A 25,104-nucleotide genomic window follows, 5' to 3' on the forward strand; every position below is an offset into this window, starting at 1 on the left:
TGTATTACTCTGAGACAATTTTTTTTAAAAAAACAACTCTTTTTAAAATAAAATTAAAAAACCCAAGGAAAATTCTGACTTGATATCTGCAATTGCTTAAATTGTTCGTAATTCTCAGAGACTGGAAAAAAAAGTTTACATAGTCTTTTATTCATAGAAAACCTGCCCATCCTTGATTATGTCCTAAAGCAGTGATGGCGAACCTATGACACGCGTGTCAGTGCTGACACGCGTAGCCATTTGGGGTGACACACACAGGATTTCATGCGATTCATCCTCGGCTCCTGCACGGCCGCCGAGGATGAAAGAATCTGTGCTGGAGGAAGGAGGGGGGCGGGACGTGTGTTCTCCCACGCCCACACTCACTCACTGTATCACCGCCGCCCCTTTCTGAGCGCAGGGGCTGCTGGTAAGGCGTGCGTGCCGTGCGCACACACGTCATCAGCGCAGCGAGGGAGGACCCGCAGGAGAGGAGCACGGGAACAGTGCGCGCCTCTCTCCAGTCAGGCCGGCACAGAGAGTCTTATGTTTTTGTCGAAGTGACACACAACACGAGTTATGCTCGATTTTTGGCCGATTTTTGACACACCACGCCAAAAAGGTTGCCCATCACTGTCCTAAAGCCTATATTTGAATCTTTATGTCACAACCTCAAAGAAGAATGATAAAAATTAACATTTAATCAGGCACGTGATTGGAGGGAGTTAAAGGGCACATTGTGTTTTTTCACATTCAGTCATTTCCAACTGTATATGACTCATTGGACAATAATTTGCCAGGGTTATCTGGCATAAGGTACTTTTTTGAGTATTTGTAAATTCATGATCTTGAGCTGAGAGTTGGACCAAAAGGCATCCAGAGTCTCTTCTAACTCTGTTATTCTGTACATCAGTGACATCATCTTGCTATCTTGTCTTCCGCCAGTCTCTTTTTTCTATTGCTTTCCGTTGTTCCAAATATGTGGACATTTCTCCTGCCGAGGTGGCGCAGTGGTTAAACGCAGCACTGCAGGCTACTTCAGCTGACTGCAGTTCTGCAGTTTGGCTGTTCAAATCTCACCGGCTCAGGGTTGACTCAGCCTTCCATCCTTCCGAGGTGGGTAAAATGAGGACCCGGATTGTTGGGGGCATATTGCTGACTCTGTAAACCGCTTAGAGAGGGCTGAAAGCCCTATGAAGCGGTATATAAGTCTAACTGCTATTGCTATTGCTATTGCTGTATCCTGTATCCAACTTTTAACTTCATTAGTAACACCTTCTGTGGGTGGGTGGGTTTTATTTATGGCACTGAATGGCCCTTTCTCTTTTCTATCCATGGGACTCTCAACAATCTTCTCCAGGACTAGAGTTTATTATTTTCTTTTAGCCTTTCTGGTGATCCAGATTCCCAAATTACAACTGGGAAGACTATATCCTTGACCACACTGTATTTTATCTTTGGTTGGCAGTTTACATTTCAATATGTTATTTATTTTTATTTTATTTAGAAATCGCTCATCTCCCTCACAGATGTTTGACATTTTCTTTCTCCCAAGAAATTGTTAATATTTCCAGGATTCATTCATTTATTTGCATTGGCTCACAATTTACATTTTCCTTAATGTTGAGCACCAAAACAGCTTCTCCCTCATCTTTCCTCTTCAACAACTGGTTGTCCTCACTCTTCCTCATTTATAGCCACCAAAAGGCAATCATCAGCAACTTATTTCCTATTTTTGAACTAGCATCTTGCTGTCTATTTCATTCTAATTGCTGCTTCCTGATCAACATATAAAATCTGCAATATGCAGATGAGGTGGTCTGTATACCCATTTTTAAGAGGTGTCCACAACTTGTAATCTATGCAGTCAAAAGCCTTAGTATTCTCAATAGAGTAAAAAATAAATGTATTTTGGAACTCTCTTATCTTTTCAACCATCCACTGATGTTAATGGGATCCCAGGTGCTTTTGTATCTACTGAAATCTGCTTGTTTCTCTGATAGTTCTCCTTCCATGTGTCGCAGAAATCTGGATTGTAGAACGTTGAGCTGATTAGCATGTAAGATCAGTGTAAATCAGTTCAGCAGTTGCCTTTTTGGATACAGGAATAGATCTCAATATTTATCCTGACATTTCTGCTCTGACCCATCAAATTTGCCTTCGGTCATGATTCTGACTTTCCATTATCAAATGGCACATACATCTTTGCAACATTATTTTGCCTTTGGGTGCATCAGCAATTGAACATCCTTTCTACTCCAATCCAGCCACATCATAAAATCAGTGTCACTCATATTTGTGCTTTGCTTTTTCCCAGTAGTTCTTTAGATACCTTCTGACCCAATGGGTTCATCTTTCAGTACAATTTAAGACTATTGGGGTTGCAAACATCCATTTGAGTTTCTTAGCAAGTTGGGAGACCTTTATATACCTTTCATTCTATAATGTTTATGGCCTAAAGTCTTTCCCACATTTGAGGATGGAGCATTACTTTTACCCATTTGTGTAGAAGGCAGCAGTTCTATGATAATCTCTTACGACTGAATTACTACAACGCATTATGTTTGAAAAACGTTAATTAACACCTTTCAGAATATTTTGAAAAGCATTTTCAAGCATGTAAAAATGCACTACTACAGATTTCTTTAATAAAGTCATTAGATATAAATTATATATAAAGGACTAAATTCAAGGACACCTGAATATATATGAAATAAATAACTATTCTAATCCAGCTTTCTAAAAATACAAACTTAGCCAATTCAGAATTTTAATCTCAACATTTTTGGAAGATACAAAGTTAAATAAATGATATTCTGGGTGGGCAAGGATAGTTGATGCGCAATATACATTGCAACGCTTATTGCAAAGCCTCTCAGCTATCAAACGACAACCCGGCCTTCACGTGGTGCCCCCCGTTCCCACCAATCGGGCTCTGTCGACCCTTGGGACTGGCGTCCCCTTGGGTATATCCAGCCAAAACAGCTTCCATGGATCGCCGTATCCATTCCAAACAGCCTGGTCCGACCTGGAAACGGCCAAAAGGAGGTGTTCGTCTAACCACTCTGCGTCACTTCAAACGGAAAGCCGAAGATGTGGTCATGCGCCCATTCAATCTTAGCCGAAAATCATATGATAGCGACTGGCTGCACCACCTGACAACCCTAGCCCAGGACCGAAGGCAGTGGCGTCAAATCTCCATGGAAGTCGCCTATACCCACGATGGGTGAAGAGGCGTCAAGTCAAGTCAAGTCAAATGATATTCTACCAAGTTTTACCAGCTGCTAATCTATGCCCAGTCCTACTTTGAAGTCATGATTGCAATCTTTTAAACTCTTAATAAACTGGGCTAGTAATCTTAAAAGCAGTGTCTAGAACTATACTATCAGGAATGTATAGTCTTTCTAAGGCTCTGTCCTTTGCCCCACTACAAAACCCCTAAATGTAAAACAGCATATAACATACACAGTACTTTCTGCTATATGGTTGACAAGGAGAGGCAAGGCAGACTTGCATGATTAATTTTCAGTGTATTTTTGAATACAGCATCTAAGGCTTCGGTTTTTGTGACATACTCAGAGAGCATATGTTAACTGAAGTAAGTTTAGTAATAAATAAAAACACTACGAATTCAGTGGGACAGAATGACAATAGCAGCTGAAAGAATGCTAGACTTAATCCATTTGGATAAATAAATCATTTTGACTTTATGAATTTGCTCACCTGTACCTCAATTACTATGGAAACTATAATCATAACATTGTTCATAGTTCAGTTCACAATGATCTAAAGCAATAATCAAATAATATTTATTTCCTGACACTAATAAACAAATTCAACACTTACAAAGCAGCTGAATAAAGAATTGAAATTGCAGAAACTGAACCAAAATCCCAAACTACTGTATTTTTTGGAGTATAAGATGCACCTTTTTCCCTCAAAAAAGAGGCTGAAAATCTGGGTGCATCTTATACACTAAATACAGCATTTTTGCCTCCCGAAACCCCTCCCTGTTCACCAAAATCGCCGTGCAGAGCCTCTAGGAAGTTTTTAGAGAGCTCTTAGGGGCTGGGAAGGGCAGAAATGAGCAAAAAATGGCCTGAGCACTCTATAAGCTTCTCAGAGGCTACCCATGCCCTTTTTAAAAAAATGAAAAACGGGCCCGTTTTTTGCTTGTTTCCCCCCCCCCCCCGAGCACTCTGCAAGCCCCCTAAAGGCTATTTATGCCTTTTTTTGGGGGGGGGGAAGGCCCGCTTTTGCCTCTTCAAAACCTTGGTGCGCCTTATACTCCGGTGCGTCTTATACTCCAAAAAATATGGCAACCTAAAAAAACCTGTATCCTTTAAAATGAAACCCAAAGAGCATTCAATATCACAAACCACAATATATATTTGATTTACTTAAAAAATACTTTTAGATATTATGTTTAAAAATATTTTATTTTAGTAATGTAGAAAATTCAATTCCACTGAATTTCATTATCACTGGATAAGAGAACAATTTTTACTGAATTATATATTTTTAATTTTATTGCTCAATACTTTGTGGATCCTTTTCTAGATTGAGAAGCATCCCAAGACATAAAACTATTTATTTCAATACTTATAAGATTCTTCTGGAAAAGCTCTGTAAGGACAACTATGCTTCAGGTTAGGTATCACTGTCAAAGAGTCCGTGCAGTAATTTAATTTTATGGGATTGAGTTTCCCATGTTCCCTGGAGAAAAGAAGCAAAATCCAAACCCACTGTTGTGGCCCGGCAGGAGCCGTTGGAGCTGCCACCAGACTCCGACAGCGAGGGGCCCTATGAGTCGGCCCTGGAGGATGTGGAGGACCCTGGACAAGGTTCTGACTCTGAGCAGGGCACAGAGAGGCTGGTTGGCCACCAGGAGGCACCTGAGCCTTGGACCAATGGGGAGGAGACAAGAGTGAGTGATCCAGAAAACACCTGTAAGTTGTTCCGGGATGCACACCGTCGAAGGGCTACTCGGCGTCAAGAACAACAGCGTAATTACAAGAGGTGATTATGCTCAGCTGATGCTCATTAAGATCCTCTCCTGATTATAAAATAGACTGTTTGTGCCACGCCTTTCTGCAGAAGTCAAGGTTAAGGATTAACAAGAAACAAACCTGGCAGGCTGGACTGCTGCCAGAGTTTGTTTGCATTGCTGCCACATTTTGTAGGACTTGCTGCCAGAGTGCTTATCTCCTTGTTTATGTGGCTTGCAGCCAACGAGAGTCTGGACTGATTAAAAGAAACATTCTCATTTACATTGGTTTTGGCTTTCGTTCCTGGACGGAGGAGGGGGGTCAGAACAGCCCACTAATGGGCCATAGCCTGATTCAAACCGGGCCACATAAGTAAGTGTGTGTGCACGAAACTCCACTCGCACGAGCAGCAGGAAAGCACACATGCATGAAGCTCCACTTGTCTGAGCGATGAGCCCTTGTGCTCCATGCAAAGCTCCACTCACACGAGTGGAGGGGGCTTGAGCGGAGGGCACTTGTTCTTGCACGGGAAACTCCACTCATGTCAGTGTAAGTGTTTTATTCACATGAGTGGAGGGCATGTATGCACGCCGCTCGCACCAATGGAGCTGTGCGCATGCGTGTGCCTACCACTCAATCCCCCACCCCAACCCCCTACGACAGGCCCAGCCACCAAGGCACAAAGGTTGGGGACCATTGCTCTAAACAAAATCTGACTGTTGGTAAGTTACACATTCACAAAGTTCTAATTTTTCAATGTGCCTGAAAAGGTAGCGTTTTTTTTTGTAATCTTTGTAATCTGCTGGATCAAATAGGGCTGCTTATAAAGCTTTCAACAGGTTTACTAGAGCCTTTTTCATTCCAGGAACTAAAGCTGCTCTTTATGGCTCACCATTACATATAAAGAGCTATGCAAATTCCCCTGTATCTGTTGCTATACGCCTGCAAAGCAAACCCCTAGAGTCCCTCCGTGTGCAACGCATCTTTCTAAAGTGCATGTCTTACTATGGGTTTTCTACAGTGATCATGGGCATTTTGAGTTGAACTACCAAAGCCCAGTGCTTTACTGTACTACTCCCAGAACATTTAAAAAGTCACTAAAGCTTTTAAGGGGGAAGGGTGGGGGCGGAATCTAGGCAAGTGCTTTGTTAGATGAAGCTGACCACACTTCATTGGAAACCAGCCAGATCAGGTAAATAAAATGAAACCGACATTTCTGGAGCTATCTTGAAAGCTTTCCATTAGACTGTGCCAGGGGTATTCACTAGCAGTAGCCAAGTGCCAACCCTTTGCCAATTCTAGTATGTGTTTCCAAAGACTGTACTTTATTTGTATGTATTGAGCAATGTTCATTTGGTCCTGGGAAAAGGCTCTTTGGGGAATAACTCACATTTGCCTCAACCATTCTGTGAATACGATATAAACACGTTAACAGTATGATACAACACTGGAAGACCATTCAAAAATGAAGAAAGGGGATAATTTTCAGCAAGTAAATTGTTGGAACCAGCTTAGCTGTCTTCAGGAGACCTTGGTGCACTGAGCTTGGTTGTTTTCTTGAGGACACTCCATTACCCAAACAAGGTAACCAGTGGTGGCATTCAAAAATGTTTACTACCAGTTCTGTGGGAATGGTTTGGTGGGTGTGGCATGGCTTGGTTGGCATGGCGGGGGAACGAGCTCCCTGTTGAGATCTGGACCCTTACTACCCTCCCGGCCTTCCGCAAAGCCACCAAGTTCTGGCTGTTCCAGCAGGCCGTGACCCGTCAAAACCGCGGTCCACAAAAGCGTGCTCGACGAAAGCGCGCATTTGACGTCATCACAGCGCGACGAAAAAAATTAAAAATTGAAATAAAAATAAAATTAAAGCAAGCCGATTCACATAAAGGTAAGGGTTAGGTTTAGGTTTAGGTTTAGGGTTAGGTTAAGGGTTAGGGTTAGGTTTAGAGCGTTAGGGTTACGTTTAGCGTTAGGTTAAGGGTTAGCATTAGGTTTAGCGTTAGGTTAAGGGTTAGGTTTAGGGTTAGATTTAGGGTTAGGTTTAGGGTTAGGTTTAGGGTTAGGTTTGGGGGGGTTAGGGTAAGGTTTTCGCTTTATTTTTACATTTATCGATCACAGCGCGATGTTTTCGTCGCGCTGTGATGACGTCACGTACGCGCTTTCGGCGAGCGTGATTTTGTCGTCCGCGGTTTTGTGGTGGAACCCCAGCAGGCTGGGGGGCGGGGGGGGGCTGAGAAGCATTTACCTCCATGGAAATTGTGAATGTTGGTTTTGTTTTTAATATGTTGTCTTTGTCTCGTTTTCCCCCTTTCCCTTGTCTTTTGTGAGCCGCCCGGAGTCCTCCGGGAGTGGGCGGCATACAAGACAAATAAATAAAATAATAAATAATAATAATAATAAGGACACTGTAAAATCTCCATTCCCACCCCACTCCAGGGGAAGGTTATTGCAAAATCCCCATTCTCTCCCTATCAGCTGGGACTCGAGAGGCAGAGAATAGATGGGGGCGGGGCCAGTCAGAGGTGGTATTTGCCGGTTCTCCTAACTACTCAAAATTTCCGCTGACCAGCAGAACTAGCCAGAACCTGCTGAATACCGCCTCTGAAGGTAACATCGTCATTACAAACAAGAAGTAAACAATACCCCAATCAAGGAACTGGCAAACAAATTAACAATAACCAGCCCAACCAAAGAACCTCAAAGACCACTCCCACTGACAGGACAAGCCATTAGAAGATAAACTGAGAGCAAACCTCTACTAGCACCCCTGAGTTACAACTATACTGCTTTATTAGCTGTCTTCTACTGTCTTGGTGGTCTTTAGATGTGTTAGAACTGTAACTGCCAAAACTGGCTCTTAATGGACCTAGTTAAGAGAAGTGAAACATGTGGTACAGGTAGTCCTCGACTTACAATAGCTTACTTAGTGACCATTCAAAGTTACAACGGCACTGGAAAAAGTGACTTATGACTGTTTTTCACACTTATGACCATTGCAGCATCCCTCTGGTCACCTGGTTAAAATTCAAACACTTGGCAACTGACTCATCTTTATGCCCCAGAGTCACATGATCACTTATTGAGACCTTTTGACAAGCAAACTCAACAGGGAAGCCAGATTCACTTAACAACCATGTTACTAACTTGAAACACTGCAGTGCTTCGCTTATCAACTGGAGCAAGAAAGGTTGTAAAATGCAGCAAAACTCACTTAACAAATGTCTCGCTTAGCAACATAAATTTGGAGCTTAATTGTGGTTGTAAGTCAAGGACCACCTGTATTGATGGCCCTGATTGTATGGATGGCTGATTCATTTATTTACTTCGTGAATAAGCCATCAATTATCTCTGTTCCATCCGCCAGTCAGTGCCGACTGGCGACTACGCGGAGGAGAGCCTTCTCAGTTGCAGCTCCGACGCTATGGAACAATCTCCCCGTGGAGATCCGCACCCTCACCACCGTCCAGGCCTTCCGCACAGTCCTCAAGATCTGGCTATCCCGTCAGGCCTGGGGATAAGACTCTACTCTCGCCCCTCCCGAATGTTGAATGAATGTTGTGTTTTTACCGCTAATTATTTTTACTCACATTTTCTTTTGTGTTTTGTCCTGCACTCCCCTCCCCTATTATTGTAAGCCGCCCTGAGTCCCCTCAGGGAAAAGGGCGGCCTATAAATGTTTAATAAAACTAAAAACTAATAAAAACTGTACCTTTTCCTGGCAAGTGGATCTTATTTAACATGCCATCCATAAGAGCAAGGTTGGATTTTTGTTATTTACTACATATACTCTGATCGCACTGGAACCGTCTTGCTAGTTTCCCTTCCTAAATTATATATTCTCTCTTACCTCTATCAGTTCTGTATCGAAAACCAGTTCTAACAGCATTCCTCTTAGTTGCGAATGGCTAGTTAGTGGCTCAAGGATATTTACTTTATTGTATAAGAAACATATACAATCTTGTTGAGGATTACATTGAAAGTACTTTAGAACTGATACTAGAAAAATGAAGAAAAATTTTATCCATTCAATAAAAAAATACCCAACACAATATGAGCCAACCAACTCCATACTTAGTCCTCCAGTTCACTAGGTCACTGTGGACCAATATTGTTTCTTATTCTATTTATTAGACACAAATTTGAATTGGAGATAAAAATAGGTTAATTTCCGTGTACTCCATCTCTTAACATTCTTAAGAAAAACTCCGGATACAAAAATATTTGCCTAGTTGTAGTTTAACATACTGCACTGCTTATTTAGCATTGCTGCCTTTGCTACACAGAGAAAGCTCCAGCAAGCCAATACTGCTTTTAATTCATTAATATGGCAACAAGGGTTATCTGTCCTTAGGAAGGGTAGTCGTTTAAAGCATTTACAATTCATCACCAAGACATACTACATATTTCTGAAGAAATCCAGCACTCTTTTATTAACCGAAGACGTACTTGAAAAATTCATAGGATCTGTTTCGCACATTAGAAACTCAATCAGAAAAGTGTACAGAAAAAGAGACAAAAGATTTGTTCTTACAGCTGATAAAAAATTTATATCAAGGCATTCAAGTAAAGTTATTTTCTGTGTTCTGATTTAATGAATCATTTGAGCAATATCCAGCTAGGGTGACACTGATGTAAGGCTCATTGAAGCCTGCTCTAATGCCCACTAGTATTGCCTTTCCTGGGATAAAAAAAGGCAGAAAAATGTGTCAGACTAAAGCAAGATCAAAGTAAGTGCAGTTCTAGGGACGCAAGGAGTTTGATACATTTCTTGATATATGAATGGCTGGCCCACTATTCTATAGATTTCATTGGTTCATGCAATTCTTAAAGGAGGAAAATCAATATTACAGCAGTAAGGAATTTCTAAAATATTTTTTTGCTATCTTGTAGTTTGAACTGACAACTGGACAATGATTATTTGATGTTTTCTATCCTATAAAAATCTAACAATAATTCTTAATGGAAAAAAAGTAATTTTGAATTTCTAGGCCGCCCAATCCCGAACGACTCCGGGCGGCTTACAGAAATGAAAATATTGAAAAAGAATTTAAAAACAATCGGACACAACAAAGTTAAAAAGAAGCACAACATACACCCAATCAGAGGAGGGCTGGACTTCAGTCAAGAGGTCAACAGCCCCAGGCCTGCCGGAAAAGCCAGGTTTTAATACCTTTGCGGAAGGCCATGAGAGTGGGTAGGGCCCGGATCTCTGGGGGCAGCTCATTCCATAGGGCCGGAGCGGCAACAGAGAAGGCCCTACTCCTAGGCGTCGCCAGCCGGCATTGTCCCGCTGAAGGCACCCGGAGAAGGCCCATCCTGTGAGATCTTATTGGTTTAAGGGAGGAATGTGGCAGAAGATGAATGAATTCTAAGATTTTACAAAATGCTTTTTGATTCTCAGAAACCTTCCCCCCCCCCAATATTTAAAGTTATGGGTGCAATCTGTAAAAAGGAAGAAGAATACTTTTGTTATGCTTTCTGCACCCGCATCTCTTATTATGTAGTTCAAGGCAGGCAAAAACACAACTGCTATTTAAATTTCCTCTAATTCTGCTATTAGAGCGGAATGGCTTTGCTAGATCACGGATCCTCAACCCCCGATCTGTGGACCGGCACCAGTCCACAGCATGCCAGAAACTGGGCCACGGAAACAAGCGAAGCCCCATCTGTGGAATGCAGGTAGCTCGCGAAACCATGCCCCCTCCGGTCCACAGAAAAACCTCTCTCCACGGAACCGGTCCCTGGGGCTCAAAAGGCGGCTGTGCTAGAGCACTGTGTGTGCTTCTTTTGTGTGGGGACAGGAGGTGTCAAAATAGGCAAGATAGCATGTATAGTGGTGTAATTAATACCGGTGTATGAGGTCAATGTGCATACAAAAGGATCAGGGCTTGAGTTGCACAGTCACAACTACCATCTTGCCTGTTCCGACTCCCCTGCAGACATTACAACCAATTGGCTTCAATCCAATTTTGTTCTCAACTGATTAGTTCTAATTTTGCAATCATGTGTAAGCAGTAAGTTGCAAGGTATTTTGATTATATATTTGAAGGTGATAATACACAGTGCAGACTTGTCTGGCGCTTCAGTTCTGGAGGCCTAGGCTCAAGTTAATGCCTATAGTAAGTTACTGTGCTTTTCTTCAGGTGTCAGATTTCCTAGGAAAGTTGGTATATTCCAAATACTAGCCATCATCTTTTGTTTTATATGTTAATTATATATAGGTTTGTCATTTCTTCAGTTCTGTCACACTCCAACGTATTTTTTTTCAGTTACTATCAAAAGAAAACCAACATTAGGTAAATTAAGAATGTGCTAATTCATATAAGAGGAAGAATAAGGTAGGGTCACCGTATTTCAAGGAATCCAGTTGAATACTTACCTAGACAACAGCACAATGGTAATTAAGGTCCATACTGGAGCTTTGTGGATTATATTTGTATTTGTCAACCTGGGGAGGGGAAAGCCAACATTATTAGCAATTCTTGCATTTCTGAAATTGTTAGAGCAGAATGGTTCAATAGCTATCAAACAGTAAAACCTGGAATGCAACAATATAAATGTGTCTCTTTATGTTTATATCCTGATGTACTGATGTATAAGAAAAGATAAAGGTTCCCCTCGTACATATGTGCTCATCTCTGTTTCAAAGCCGAAGAACCAGCGCTGTCCAAAGACGTCTCTTTGATCATGTGGCCGGCATGACTAAATGCCGAAGGCGCACGGAACCCTGTTACCTTCCCACCAAAGGTGGTTCCTATTTTTCTACTTGCATTTTTACATGCTTTCGAACTGCTAGGTTGGCAGAAGCTGGGACAAGTAACGGGAGCTCACGCCGTTATGCGGCACTAGGGATTCGAACCATCGAACTGGTGACCTTTCTGATCGACAAGCTTAGCCACTGAACCACCGCGTCCCATATTAATATACACCAAGTTACTTTAAACAGGATTATAGGCAGGATCAGACTAATGTATGTTGCTGTATAGATTATAAATAGAACTCTCTTTCCACTCCCCATATCAGAAGAAATCTCAAAGGCAAATGTTTCCTTTTTACAGTGTCCAATTTCCTTCTTTACTTGTATTTATTCATTTAGTGTGCTTACTGAGTACATTTGTCTTCCTTCAAAGCAAAGGGAGATACTGTAAAAGTTGCTTCCTTGTCCCCTATCTCCTGATCAAAACATTCTTTATTTCAAGATCAGTTAGCCTGAGACAGTGAATGAGCCCATGTCTGCTCAAGAAATTATATGGCTCAATAGGATTTGATTCTGTCTTTCCACATGCATGCTCAGACAACTGAGGAACAGTTGGTGCTGAACATCACAAATCACCAGGTGTATTTCTATTTGGGATGAAAAGTTTGTAGAAGTCTTAATAGACTGGAGGAGCCAAGAAGAACGAACATAGAAGCATCATGGGTTCTCTCAACTGATGTTAAAACTATCCATGCTGTTCAGGACCTATAGTTCAGGAATATCTAGAAGTCTACAGATTCCCCATCCTTACTTTGAAGAATAACAAAGTAAAGAACCTTTCAGAATTTGGGCTAAATTAAGTATGCAACCGGAAGACTTTTGTCTTATTGGTGCATTCAGACCTTATGCGACTAGAAGCCAATAAGGTAGACAGGGACAAAAAGAAATAATTTCAAAACGCATTGTGGATGAACATTGTCTTGTTAACAATACTAGTTATTTATGAAAATGAGCATGTATTGGTAATCTCGTTATTTTTTTTTAGTGTTGTAATATTGTAAATTAAAAGTTTAACTTATAGTAAAGAGCTCTTTCATTAAAAAAAAAATTCTAATAGGGTTTAAACACCAAATAATAGGTATACATAAATAACCTAATAGCAACAACTTAGATTTACAGTATATATCGCTTCACAATGCTTTACAGCCCTCTCTAAGCGGGTTACAGAGTCAGCATCTTGCCCCCAACAATCTGGGTCCTCATTTTACCGACCTTGGAAGGATGGAAGGCTGAGTTAACCTCGAGCATAGTGAGAATCGAACTGTCAAATTGCAGTCAGCTGAAGTAGCCGGCAATACTGCATTCTAACCACTGGATCACCATGGCTCTTTGCATACCAAGAAACTTCATTAAAATGCATATAATATACGCGGAATTTGAAACGGTTTAATCCCTAGAAGTGTATTCAATACTGAATTTCCATGTGCAGTATCTGTGATGGGCGACTTTCACATTTTCTAAAGATATTCAGGATAAAGATCTTCAGAATTCTCGTGATTTCTTACTCCAACAAGTTTTTTTGTTGAAAGGGAGATCAAGTCACGGTGGCTCTCAAGAAATTCAATGCCCGAAATTAATATTTCGTATGTAGCCTTAATATAGCTAAAGTATTAATATAGTTTATATTCCTCCGAATTCCATCTTCTAGCCAGTGCAAACTGGCAACTACCCGGAGGAGAGCCTTCTCGGTGGCTGCTCCGTCCCTTTGGAGCGAACTCCCCGTGGAGATTCGGACCCTCACCACCCTCCAGTCCTTCCGCGCCGCTTTAAAGATCTGGCTGTCCCGGCTGGCCTGGGGTTAAGATTGTAGCCCCACTCGAATTGTGCGATTGTTGTGTTTTTAACATGCTGTATTGTCTATTGTTTGTCTTCTCCCACTCCTTCTTTTGAATTGTGAGCCGCCCTGAGTCCCCCCAGGGAAAAGGGCAGCATACAAATAAAGGCAAAACAAAACAAACAAAAAACACATTGTTTAGGTGTGATGTAGCACAATAGGATACCTCATAAGAGCTGAGGTGGCGCAGTGGTTAAATGCAGCACTGCAGGCTATTTCAGCTGACTGCAGTTCTGCAGTTCGCCTGTTCAAATCTCACCGGCTCAGGGTTGACTCAGCCTTCCATCCTTCCGAGGTGGGTAAAATGAGGACCCGGATTGTTGTTGGGGGCAATATGCTGACTCTGTAAACCGCTTAGAGAGGGCTGAAAGCCCTATGAAGCGGTATATAAGTCTAACTGCTATTGCTATTTATGTGTCTTTTATGGAATTCAGTTAAGTTGATTTTTAAAAAGCAGCATAGCACAGGACATGAACAACCATAGCTTTTTAAGAATTGCATTAACGGTTCCTACTGACACTTATATCTGTAACAGCAACCTCAAATGCCATCCTACTTTTTACCAGGTTGCAAACATAATAAAATTAGCAGGATTGCAATAAATAATAACCTGCTAAATTGATACCATCCTGACATTACAATTGAGATTTAATCCTTATATTTCCCATCCCCACCTCTCCTCTGCGCAGTAGGGAATCCTTAGTTATAACATTCTTGCTCTTCTATACCGAAGCGATGAAATCAACTATTCTATCTGCAGTTTCAGACCCTGGACTAAAGAGGATTTGCATGAATCTTTAAAAGAGATAAAGCGATCTGCTCTCTATGCAGCTTACATAGTTGGCACTTGCTAAACTGCTCTATTGAGTTTGTGAGTTACTGACAGAAACAAAGGATGAAGGTCTAGATTAAACACTGATGACAGGAGTAAACACTTAAGACAAGATGCCTGACAGAATCATCCTGACAGGCAATTCATATGTAACTTTCCAGTTAAGCTGCCCTGATGAGATGCAGTGGAAGAGACAGGCCTCAAATCACTGGGGAGAACTCTGTCAGACAGGAGAGAGGAAAGCACCTTTGTTTCAATGCCCTACAAGGGGAGCCATTACTGATCATGGATCAAGAAGGAATCGTTGTTGTGTTCCAACTCCAAGAAGTGGTTGTTTGTGTCAATTAACTCTTATTAAATGTCAGTATTGATTGGCAAGGTCTCAACACTAGTTGTTGTCATCAATATGGTACTTATAGCAGAGGAAGCCCGGAGACATCAATAATGTGCTCAGTGGAACTGAATACAGAAGCAGATAGTGAGCTAAGCTATCACTAGGCTGGAGAAGCAGTTAGGACTCCCTGGTCAAAAGCTTTTTGGCTACAATTTCTGTCCCGGATGAAGTTTGCCCGGTCATCCTACAAAATCCCTGATTGCCTGAAGCAAATGACCCACAAACATGAAACCTTAGATCAGTGAATCTCAACCTTCCTAATGCCACGACCCTTTAATACAGTTCCTCATGTTGTGGTGACCCCTAAACATAAAATTATTTTATGTTTTCCATCGGGACCCGACAATTGCGCGATAGACATATGCGCGCCGACAAAATGGCGCCGATTAAAACGCGATGTCAAAATCGCACCCACAAATTCGCAACATCAAAATTGCACCGACAAAAGCGCGATGACAAGCACAATAAAATCGAAAAAAAATTAGGGTTAGGGTTATAACGTATGTATACGCATCCCACTATGTTAAAGGCCCAGCACACTCACTGGGCTATCTATAGTTTGTTGATGACGCGATTTTGTCGTCGCACATTTGTCGTCGTGATTTTGTCAAAAGCCAATTAGCGATTTTGACGGCGCTCATTTGTCCATCACGGTTTTGTCAGCGCGGTTCTGTCAGAGCACATTTGTCGGTGAACTGTTTTCCATATTTTTTTGAAAATATGTGTTTTCCGATGGTCTTAAGCGACCCCTGTGAAAGGGTCATTCAACCCCCAAAGGGGTCCCGACCCACAGGTTGAGAACCACTGCCTTAGATAATCAGCAAAAGAGAGAGGGCAATCACCTTTGAAAAATAAGGTGTGTTGAAGCTGAGGTTTCAAAAGAGAAAAAGAATTGGTCAGGAGCTATGCAGAACGGGTTCACTACAGTACTCCCACCTCTTATCTGCAGATAATGCTTTTTTAGAACAAGTCCACAATACAGATAGTCCTCAACTTACAACAGTTCATTTAGTGACCATTCAAAGTTACAACACCACCGAAAGAAGTTGCTTATGACCATTTTTCACACTTAGGACTGTTGAAGCATCTCTATGGTCATGAGATTTACATTCAGATGCTTGACAACTGGCTCATATTTATGACCGTTGCATTGTCCCAGCATCACGTGATCCCCTTCTGACAAGCAAAGTCAACGTGGAAACCAGATTCACTTAACAAATGTGTTACTAATTTAAATTTACTAACTTAGTAACAACTGTGTTACTAATTTAACAACTGCAGTGATTCGCTTAATAAACGTGGCAAGAAAAGTCGTAAAATGGGGCGAAATGCACAACAATTTCTCATTTGACAACATAAATTCTTGTGGTCATAAGTAAAAGACTATCTGTATTGAAAATGAAAAAAAAATCTACCAATTTTAGAAATGTATGTGTTCTTGTTACGTCAGATAAAAACACATTTTTTTAATATGTAAAAAGTGAAAGACACAAAATGTGAGGGTGTATGGAATGTTCTTGGAAGTTTCCAAACTATGCCAAAAATGAAAACACATCAAGAAAAAAATGTTTGAGGTGATGGAGCTCCTTTTCGTTTTGCATATGCTGATTGACTTTATCAAAGCTTTATCAAGTAGTAAGATAAATTGGGTCTAGGAAAAGATACCCCATCTCAACATATTTATTTGTTTGCATATAAAGTTCATGCGCAACAGAAACCGAGAGCTTTACTCTTGCTACACTTTGCTCTTTTTGCACTAAGTTCATATATGGTCTAAAAAGCGAGGGAAAAAGTGAACCACTCTTACAACTGTCTTACCCCATCCCTACTAGATCTTTACGCTCTGAAAGGAAAAGTAGAATCCTTCCAGAAACAAACACATTTGGGGCTACGTGGACTTTGTTGCTAAGCAGTGCATTCTGGCTCTTCCTTCCTGTTGTTAATATGGAGCTCCAAAGAGTTGCAGCAGTTGGAACAGCCCCGATGCCCATAACATAACAGCAGCATTATCTAATGCAACCTGTCTTTATTGATGCCTTAGAGCAGGGGTAGTCAACTTTTTTATATCTACCGCCCACTTTTGCTGTAAATGTGTTTTTATTTTCCATTTCATTTTCGTACAGTCACATATATACTGTGCATAACCGGGGCCATATAACATTAAACAATAAACACAGCCATTCCTCTTGTCAACAAAACCCCCCAAAATAGAGACCCAATGTACCTCTTCGACCCTCCATACACCCTTTCTTTCACCCCCCTCCAACTTTCCATCTTCCCTCCATCATTCCCCTCTACCCTACTTCCCCTCCCCCTCTACCACTCCTCTCTCCCGATACACTCCCTCCTTCTCCCCCTCCCTCCAGTCCTCTCTCCCACCCTCGCTACCCCTCTTTCTTCTATCCCTCTACTCCTCCCTTCGGTGTATTCCTACAATCTATTAATATATTCAGCTTGTCCTATTTTTACAGTGGAATTAAAGAGCAACAGTACACAAGTGCCGTCACGTTGCTTTAAAATCTTGCACATACTATATATCCCCCCTCCCCCCTAACAGCCCACCTCCCTTCCCCCCCCCCCCGACTTCCCAGAGCCCGTAAGCGTCTACCGCCCACTTTTGTATCTCTGTTAGTAGTAAAAAAAATTAACCACCCACCGGTTCCATATTAATGGTGATTTATAAAATAGAGAAGTAACTTTACTTTATAAAATTTATAAAGCAGAGTTATAGCAAACCTCTACCGCCCACCATGAAAGCTGGAACGCCCACTATTGGGTGGTAGGAACCAGGTTGACTACCACTGCCTTAGAGATACCATACTCTTATCAATCAGAAACCAAACTATCACCAACTGTGCAGGCTGTAAATAATGGAAGTTGTAGGCTAAGATTACTGATTGAAGAATGCTAATCTACAATTGAAGGGGTGTACTTTTTCATCATTTCTTCAGGACCCATAAAACTACATTGTCTTTCAAAGAATCTTATTATGCATTTAGATTTTCTTTGCCAACAATCTGTGGTCTATCATGGAGAAAAGCAGAATATAAATACTTTAAACAAAGCTTTGTTCAAATCTGAAAAGGGAGAAGATTTGGACCACTTCTCCAACAAAATGTTCTGTAGCTGGGTTGAATTACAGAATTACCCCTAGAATTCTCATTCAAAGTGACCCCTGGTCAATCTGTTGGGAATTCTGGGAACTGTAATGCAATATATTTGAAGGATGCCAAGGAGGCCACATTGGAAAAGGCATGAATGAGCACAGAAACACGCCCTTTCCCAAGGCAGATATGCTAATTCAATCAACTAGGCAGTCAACACCTAAAAGAAGTATGTTAATAAAGTACTTGTAAGGTTTAAATATTGACAGTTCTGTCTCAGTGAATACATAACGTCAATCCATGGTTTACTGCAGCAAAGCGATCATCCCACTTCCCAATTAAAATTTCATGCAAATTAAATCTTTAACCAGAAAAACATAGTTTGATCCCAAAAGTCTGTCCCTTCCAATAGCATTTATAAGTATTTAAATGCATTTAAATAGCATCAACCGAAATCACATTTGCCAACTTCTGTATTCAGCCTGGATTTCAATGTTGTCTCCCCCCCCCCCCCCCAACCCTTCCACATCATTTTTCCAGCAGAACACTCTAGACAACCCTGGAGATTATTTGACATCTCAGTTTGTGTAACAAAAGCATACAGGCACTCAGGGACTTGGTTAAAGAACTATAACTATCCTATAATGTCTCCAGAGAACTCTTTAGTGTACTTTCCAGCCGTAGTGACTGAACGAAATGGTGCAGATCAGAAGATGAAATTTTGTGCTCCTTTAAAAAACTGATGGAGCTGAAAATTGCTGCTGCTGAGTTTACCACGTGCTTTTTTTTTAACACGTTATGTTTTAAGGCTGAAACGCTTCCCCCCCTCCAGTCTCCATTCTAGCCTCTCCATTCTTCCAGAAATGACCATGTGTTTCATGTCATACAACAGGACTTTTCTTGAATTTCATCTGAAGTTTTCCAGATCTAATTCTTTTTAAATTTTATTTTCCTGTTCAATAGACAGGATAGTTTAATTTTTCTTTCTCTTTCTTTTTTTTTAATTGAAAATTTTGAAAAAAAACTTTTACAAATGTTTATTTCCCTCCCCCTACCCTCCCCACCCAACCCCCCCAACCTTTCCCCCCCTCCGACTTTCCAGAACCAATACAGGGTATAGATCTTTAACAAAGATATTCTAAAATAAACTTTAAAAAAGTTAATATCATCTTTCATTTGAGTTTTAACTCCTCTTTGCTCGGCTAGCTCTAAACAGATTATACCATTCCTTGTTTCTTCAGTCATAACCTATCTGGAATTTCTTAGTCCCATATTTATTGTGAGTATAGTCAATCCATCTTCTCCACTCCAATTTATTCTTTTCTTTCTCTTTCTTTAGCAAATGGTTGCTACAGTTTTTAACTTAATCACTTCATAAAGACTAACATGCCAGTCTTTCCCAGGGGAGGCAGGAGAAATGTACTGTTGCAGGCAAGCAGGTCACTAGTGAAAGAAGAAATCTGAACAACTAGAGGACCAGACAAGCAGAATTGTTAGTCCTCTATCACCTACTTTCAAGTTAACGTGGCCAAACCCTTCTAGTCTTTTCTTATAGAGGGCAATTCAAAACCTTCTCCGCACTTTTTCCAGCTCTGTTATATTCTGTGGAGCCCAGAACTATCAAGTAAATATTTTAAAATATAGAATGAAACATGAGACAATTCTCAAGATACTAAACTTTGCTTTGTAAAGCCAGAATTTGTACTGCACATCACTAACAGCACAAAATTTTCTATGTACTAGATAAAAAAAATTAGAAATATTATGTTTAATTTCAAGCTATGCTGCCTTAAGAAAATTGGTCAGACAACGTGATCTGTTATTGAATTGTAGGATTCTAATTCTTCAGTCAAATTCTCATAGTGTCGGGCCTGCATTTATATTCCTTTTAGAATTTTGGCCTGCCACACTTTCTCTTATTTCATTATGCTGTTTCTTTAAGTACAGTCGATGGGAGGGGGGAATAGAAGGAGTAGGATTGGGGAATGCATTATTTTCATTCTTTACTAGAAGCCAAGGCCATCCTTTGTCTCCGCACTTTTATACCTGACTGGAAGCAGGTGGCTGGAGACCCCAGCGTGGAAGAAGAAGATTGGACCATGTGTGGACTGTGGGTGTGGGGACAAGATCATGAACTTTTAACTGGGTGGGATTCTGATGTAACTTCCAGAGTTGGAATCCCACAGCACGATGCCAACATGCCTGTCTTATTAAATTGGAACTTTAAGCATAGTTTTGCCTTCGACTCTGATTTAATTCTGCATGGTATTTGGAACGCTGACACATAGTACATCACTCTTTAGTAAGCATCAGCCTATCATTGCTTAATGTTAAACCTTGAGATTCTTTTATATTATTTTATATTTACCTAAATGTCTTTACAAGATTTCTCAGTTCACTATAAACATCACCAAAAGGAATCTTAAGAGGGCCCAAAACAGCAGGCAATCTGAAACACGGAGGGAGAGAGAAAAACAAAACAAACTTAGTTAAGTATTAGAATATGTACTTTGCTTAAATTCCAAATGAAAACTTTCATCTATAAGTCATTAATCATATTTCCTTTACACTTCACCAGATGTCAAGTTAAAGCTTAACATTTTGTCATCTCCCAAACTATCACAAAGATATTAATGCATTTGATTAATGTATAAGGGATTATTTTGCTGAACAAAGAACAATTCTATCTTGTACATGCTCAAAATTACACATTTGTTTTCTTTTGTGAGTATCCAGAAGAAATGTATGGAATATAAAACAAACATGGAATAAATCAGGACTTTGAATTCAGCTATAACAAAGAGAAACAATCCAGGATTTAAATCTAATCTGCAGAAATTAACAGCTTGATTAGCAAAACATCAACACATGTTCATGGTTGCATATGGCATTAACAAGGATTTATTAAACAAACCATGGTTTCAATTTACAGTGGTTAAAAATGTTTTTAAGACAGGTTGATGACATTACAATTAATGGCTCTGAAGCATATTATCCCTTCCAAGTTACCTGTTTCTGTATATTTAGTTTTTTGAATGTATATATATCAACAGCTGATGCAAAAAGATGCTTACGCTTTTTGTAGCTTTTCAAGCACAATCCGTGTCCGTATCTGCTGCTGTGCTTTAGAATCTACAAGTGGCAAAATGGGAGCCCACTGCTCATTGTCCTAGATAATGTAAAAACGGCACAACTATGACAGAGAATATAACATTGAAAAGACTATAACAAATAGTGTATTTTTTGAGCATAAGACACATTTACCCCCCTAAAAGTGGGTAAAAATGTGAGTGCGTCTTATACACCAAATGTAGCCTTGCCCACCCACCGGCCTCCACCCTTTGACCTCTGCCACCCAGCAATTTGCCTCCTTGCAGCAAACTGCGAGCAGCCTGTTTCAGTTTCAGCACAGTCTGAACACAAGCAGCTGATTATCGGTTGGATCGGCCTCCTGATGATCAGCTGTTTCATACTGCAGGGATTGCCATTGCCTATTGCCACCTCTGTGCACATCCTATTTTTGGCCTCTGCATGCCCCGTTTTTGGCCTCCACGTGCCTCATTATCCATCCACTCCAATCCCTGCTGCCTGAAACCAGCAGAAAATGGGGGGTGCGGAGGTCAAAAATGGGACTTGCGGAGGCTTAAAATGGGATGCAGAGGCTGAAAATGGGGTGTGCGGAGGGGGCAATAGGCTATGGTAGTGATGGCGAACCTTTTCGGCACTGAGTGCCAAAAAGGGAGCACACGCGTGGCTCTTTGCTGTCACAACCTGGAAGAGGAGATGGCCAGGGGGCATGCGCATGCTGCAAAATGAACTTCTGGTTTCCGGCGCTCATATGCCGGCCACCAGCCACATAGTTTTCCGGTTACTGGCACGCATGCACATATGCCGATCAGCTGGCTGGTGCGCATGTCCATGCCGAAAAATGGAAGACCAGCTATTCCAGTTTCCAGCATTGCTGCACGCAGAAAAGCCAGCTGATCGTTGCGTGTGCATGCACGCCAAAAACCTGGAATAGGAACGGCCGACTCTACACATGCCAGACGAAAGGGCTCCAAGTGCCACTTCGCCAAGAAGCCGAGGTGGCGCAGTGGTTAAATGCAGCACTGCAGGCTACTTCAGCTGACTGCAGTTCTGCAGTTCGGCTGTTCAAATCTCACCGGCTCAGGGTTGACTCAGCCTTCCATCCTTCCGAGGTGGGTAAAATGAGGACCCAGATTGTTGTTGGGGCAATATGCTGACTCTGTAAACCGCTTAGAGAGGGCTGAAAGCCCTATGAAGTGGTATATAAATCTAACTGCTATTGCCATCATGGGGCTATAGCAATCCCTGCAGCCTGAAACAGCTGATCGTAGGGAGGCCTGACAATCAGGTGCCAATCAGGCTGAACTGAAACTGAAACAGGCTGTTTGTTGCAAGGACACAAATTGCTGGGAGGCAGAGGCAGATTTTTCCCCCTTGTTTTCCATCCCAAAAGCTACATGTGTCTTATACTTCGGAGCATCTTATACTCTGAAAAATACAGTAGGTTAAAATGGTATCTCTGGTGGCAAAATGCCTTTGCCTTTGATAAATTATAAACCAAAATGAATATAGAAGACACTGAATAATTGTGAGATAAAATAATTTACTTCAACAATGGCAAACAAAAAAGCTTTTTATATGGGATCCTTCCAGAATTCATGAACTTGCTGCTATTCTTGGAAAAATAAAAATTAAATAAAAACAAAAGCCAGTTTGATCTACCAGTTAAGGTGTTTGCCTGGAAACCAGGAGACGGTGAGTTCTAGTCCTGCCTTAGACATGAAAGCCGGCTGGGTGACTTTGGGCCAGTCATTTGTTTCTTAGCCCAACCCAGCTCATAGGGTTCTTGTGGTGGTGAAAATAAGAGAAGGATGGAGTATTAAGTGCCTTCTTCGTTTCTTTTATAAATACCTTGTTATTTATACAAATATTAAAGGTTGGATAAAGATAAAGATGGGATAAAAATATTTTTAAAAATCTGCATTACCACTTCAAGCTCAATTTGAGCAGCATACAATCAGTAAACCAACCCCCAACTCTCAAAATACAATTGAAAACAACAAGAGGTAACCAGAACCGAGATTCATATTGTATTCCTCCAGGGAGGAACTCCATTCAGCTTGGCCCCAACACCTGAAGGTTGACATTATAACCACTTCCTTTATTTTCAGGATACTTACTTGAGACTTCCCATTCTGCTGTTCCCTTTCTGATTGCATTGCCAAATCCTCCTCTTCGGTGACGGTGAACTTTCCTTTGTAAAATTCGCTCACCTTTAACTCCAACTGTAATGTCTCTTTTTTCAATTTTTCAAAGCTGGGTAAAGGTTTGGCAGCTGTCCCGGGGTCCCGGAAAGGCAAAGACTGATCTAGGCTGTTTAAAGTGTGTTCTTGGGGTAGAGCTTCACTGCTACTAGCATTTTCCAAATCATCTTCATCAAGATATTCCTTCCCAGAGTCCTGTGGCTGGGTGTGCTGCAGTAGATAACCGGGGGTGCTGCAAGAGCCATGGAGAAGCTTTAGTGTCTCTTCACTTCTCCATTCAGTAAATGTCTGCCAGAGGCTCTCTAACAAGCTATCTTTGGCCACAAGGGAGTCTGCTGGACCTCTGTCAGTCAGTTTTGATTTAGCAATTAACCTTTTAAATTGGTCTGCTCCTTTTTGGCTCACTCCCAGAAACACTACCTGCGAGCATCTAGGGCTATTTCCAAGATTTTCAGAGACCTGCACATTTTCAAGAACGTCCGGAGAATGGCAATGTTCTTCCCCCTGAATAGTACCAGGAAAGCCACCCTCTTCTTGTAGAACATGTGATCTGCCTTGGTTTAGTTGGGCTGAAGTCTCATCAACCGTCTCTTCTGGGGTGAAGAGTTGAGGCTTGGCTCTCTTGGTGGGGCTTTTTTTGAGGATGCTTTTGAGGGGTTTCCCGGCCAATTTCTCTGTATTTGAGAGATTCTCTTGTAGAACAGAGGAAACAAACTCCTGCTCAGCATCACTGTTGCTTTCACTGCCTGAGTTAGAGTCGTGATGGATTTCTGCAGGAGTAGGGTTTTCAATGTCTAAGGCTTCAATTCTTTCGCTGACTAATTTTATTTCCTTCCCATAGTAGCCACTGTCAATACAAATAAAAATGACAATAAGAGGAGGGGGGTCGGGGGGGAGAGGGAGGGACATATATTAGGTTAGACACGATGTGTTAGATCTCAGTGCAATGTGACTTCACATGTATACTGTTTTTCTCTAATTTTTCTTTAAAAATAGGATAAGCCAAATACATTAACATATAATGGAAATACACCGAGGGGAGGAGGAGGAGGAAAGAAGAAAGATGGGTAGAGAGGGATGGGAGAGAGGGTGGGGGGGAAGGCGAAAGGGAAGGGGGGGAGCGGATCTGGAGAGAGGAGTGGTAGAGGGTGAGGGGAAGTAGGGTAGAGGGGAATGATGGAGGGAAGATAGAAAGTTGGAGGGTGGTGGAAGAAAGAGGTGTATGGAGGATGGAAGGGGTATATTGGGCTTTTATTTCCTGGGGCATTGTCGACAAGAGGAATTGATGCAATTACTGTTTAATACTGTATGGGGTATACATGTGAGTGTATGAAAATGAAAATAAAATATACTAAAGGGAAAAAATAAAAAAAAATGACAATAAGATATGCAAAAACGGTAATAAATAAAAGGTCTGCTTTAAAGAAGCATGTTCCTTGACTGAACGCCACAAGTAAATTGTGCCCCGGATGAAGGCCTACTTTCTTCTGTTTAAAGAAGCGGGAAATACATGTGGAAGTCAGATACGCCATCATCCGACCTGCCCTTCCTTGGGTTTCCTGTCATAATTATAATCTACAGCCCTATGTTTAGGCCGGCTAGAGGAGAGGAAGCAAAGACCATGCTGCAGAACAGATTACAAAGAAGAGCAAGGAGGAAAAGAAGGAGCAAATTTGGACCTTTTCTTGTTAATGTAGCAATTTTTTTAAAAAAATCTGCCATTTAGCTAGTTTATACAAACTCTCTCTCTCTCCCACTGTGATGTTCCCATTGTGATGTTAGATAGTTAAAGTTGATGCTGGCTTTAAGTAGTTTGGTTATTTTAATTTAAAATAATTATGAAACTGGACTGTAAAGTTAAAGAGGTTTTTTTTTAAAAAAAATTAATATCTATTTTTCCTAACAAAAATCTTTAATCTTACAAA

At 41.2% G+C, this 25,104-nt stretch overlaps 1 protein-coding gene across 1 annotated transcript in view; it reads right to left on the reverse strand.

Annotated features, from left to right (window-relative positions):
* The window catches only part of RPAP2 (RNA polymerase II associated protein 2), a 58,050-nt gene that overhangs the window by 17,238 nt on the left and 15,708 nt on the right, over nt 1–25,104 (reverse strand). The window contains exons 8-11 of the mRNA XM_087719309.1: nt 23,096–24,026; nt 20,963–21,057; nt 20,257–20,337; nt 11,347–11,415 (exon numbers count right to left, since the gene is read on the reverse strand). Of these exons, the coding sequence (XP_087575435.1) occupies nt 11,347–11,415; nt 20,257–20,337; nt 20,963–21,057; nt 23,096–24,026 (1,176 nt within the window). The remainder of the gene's footprint in view (nt 1–11,346; nt 11,416–20,256; nt 20,338–20,962; nt 21,058–23,095; nt 24,027–25,104) is intronic.

This window comes from Thamnophis sirtalis, unplaced genomic scaffold (assembly GCF_051295495.1).
Source record: "Thamnophis sirtalis isolate CommonGarterSnake01/CBP01778 unplaced genomic scaffold, rThaSir2_p1.2 scaffold_7, whole genome shotgun sequence".
NCBI lineage: Eukaryota > Metazoa > Chordata > Lepidosauria > Squamata > Natricidae > Thamnophis > Thamnophis sirtalis.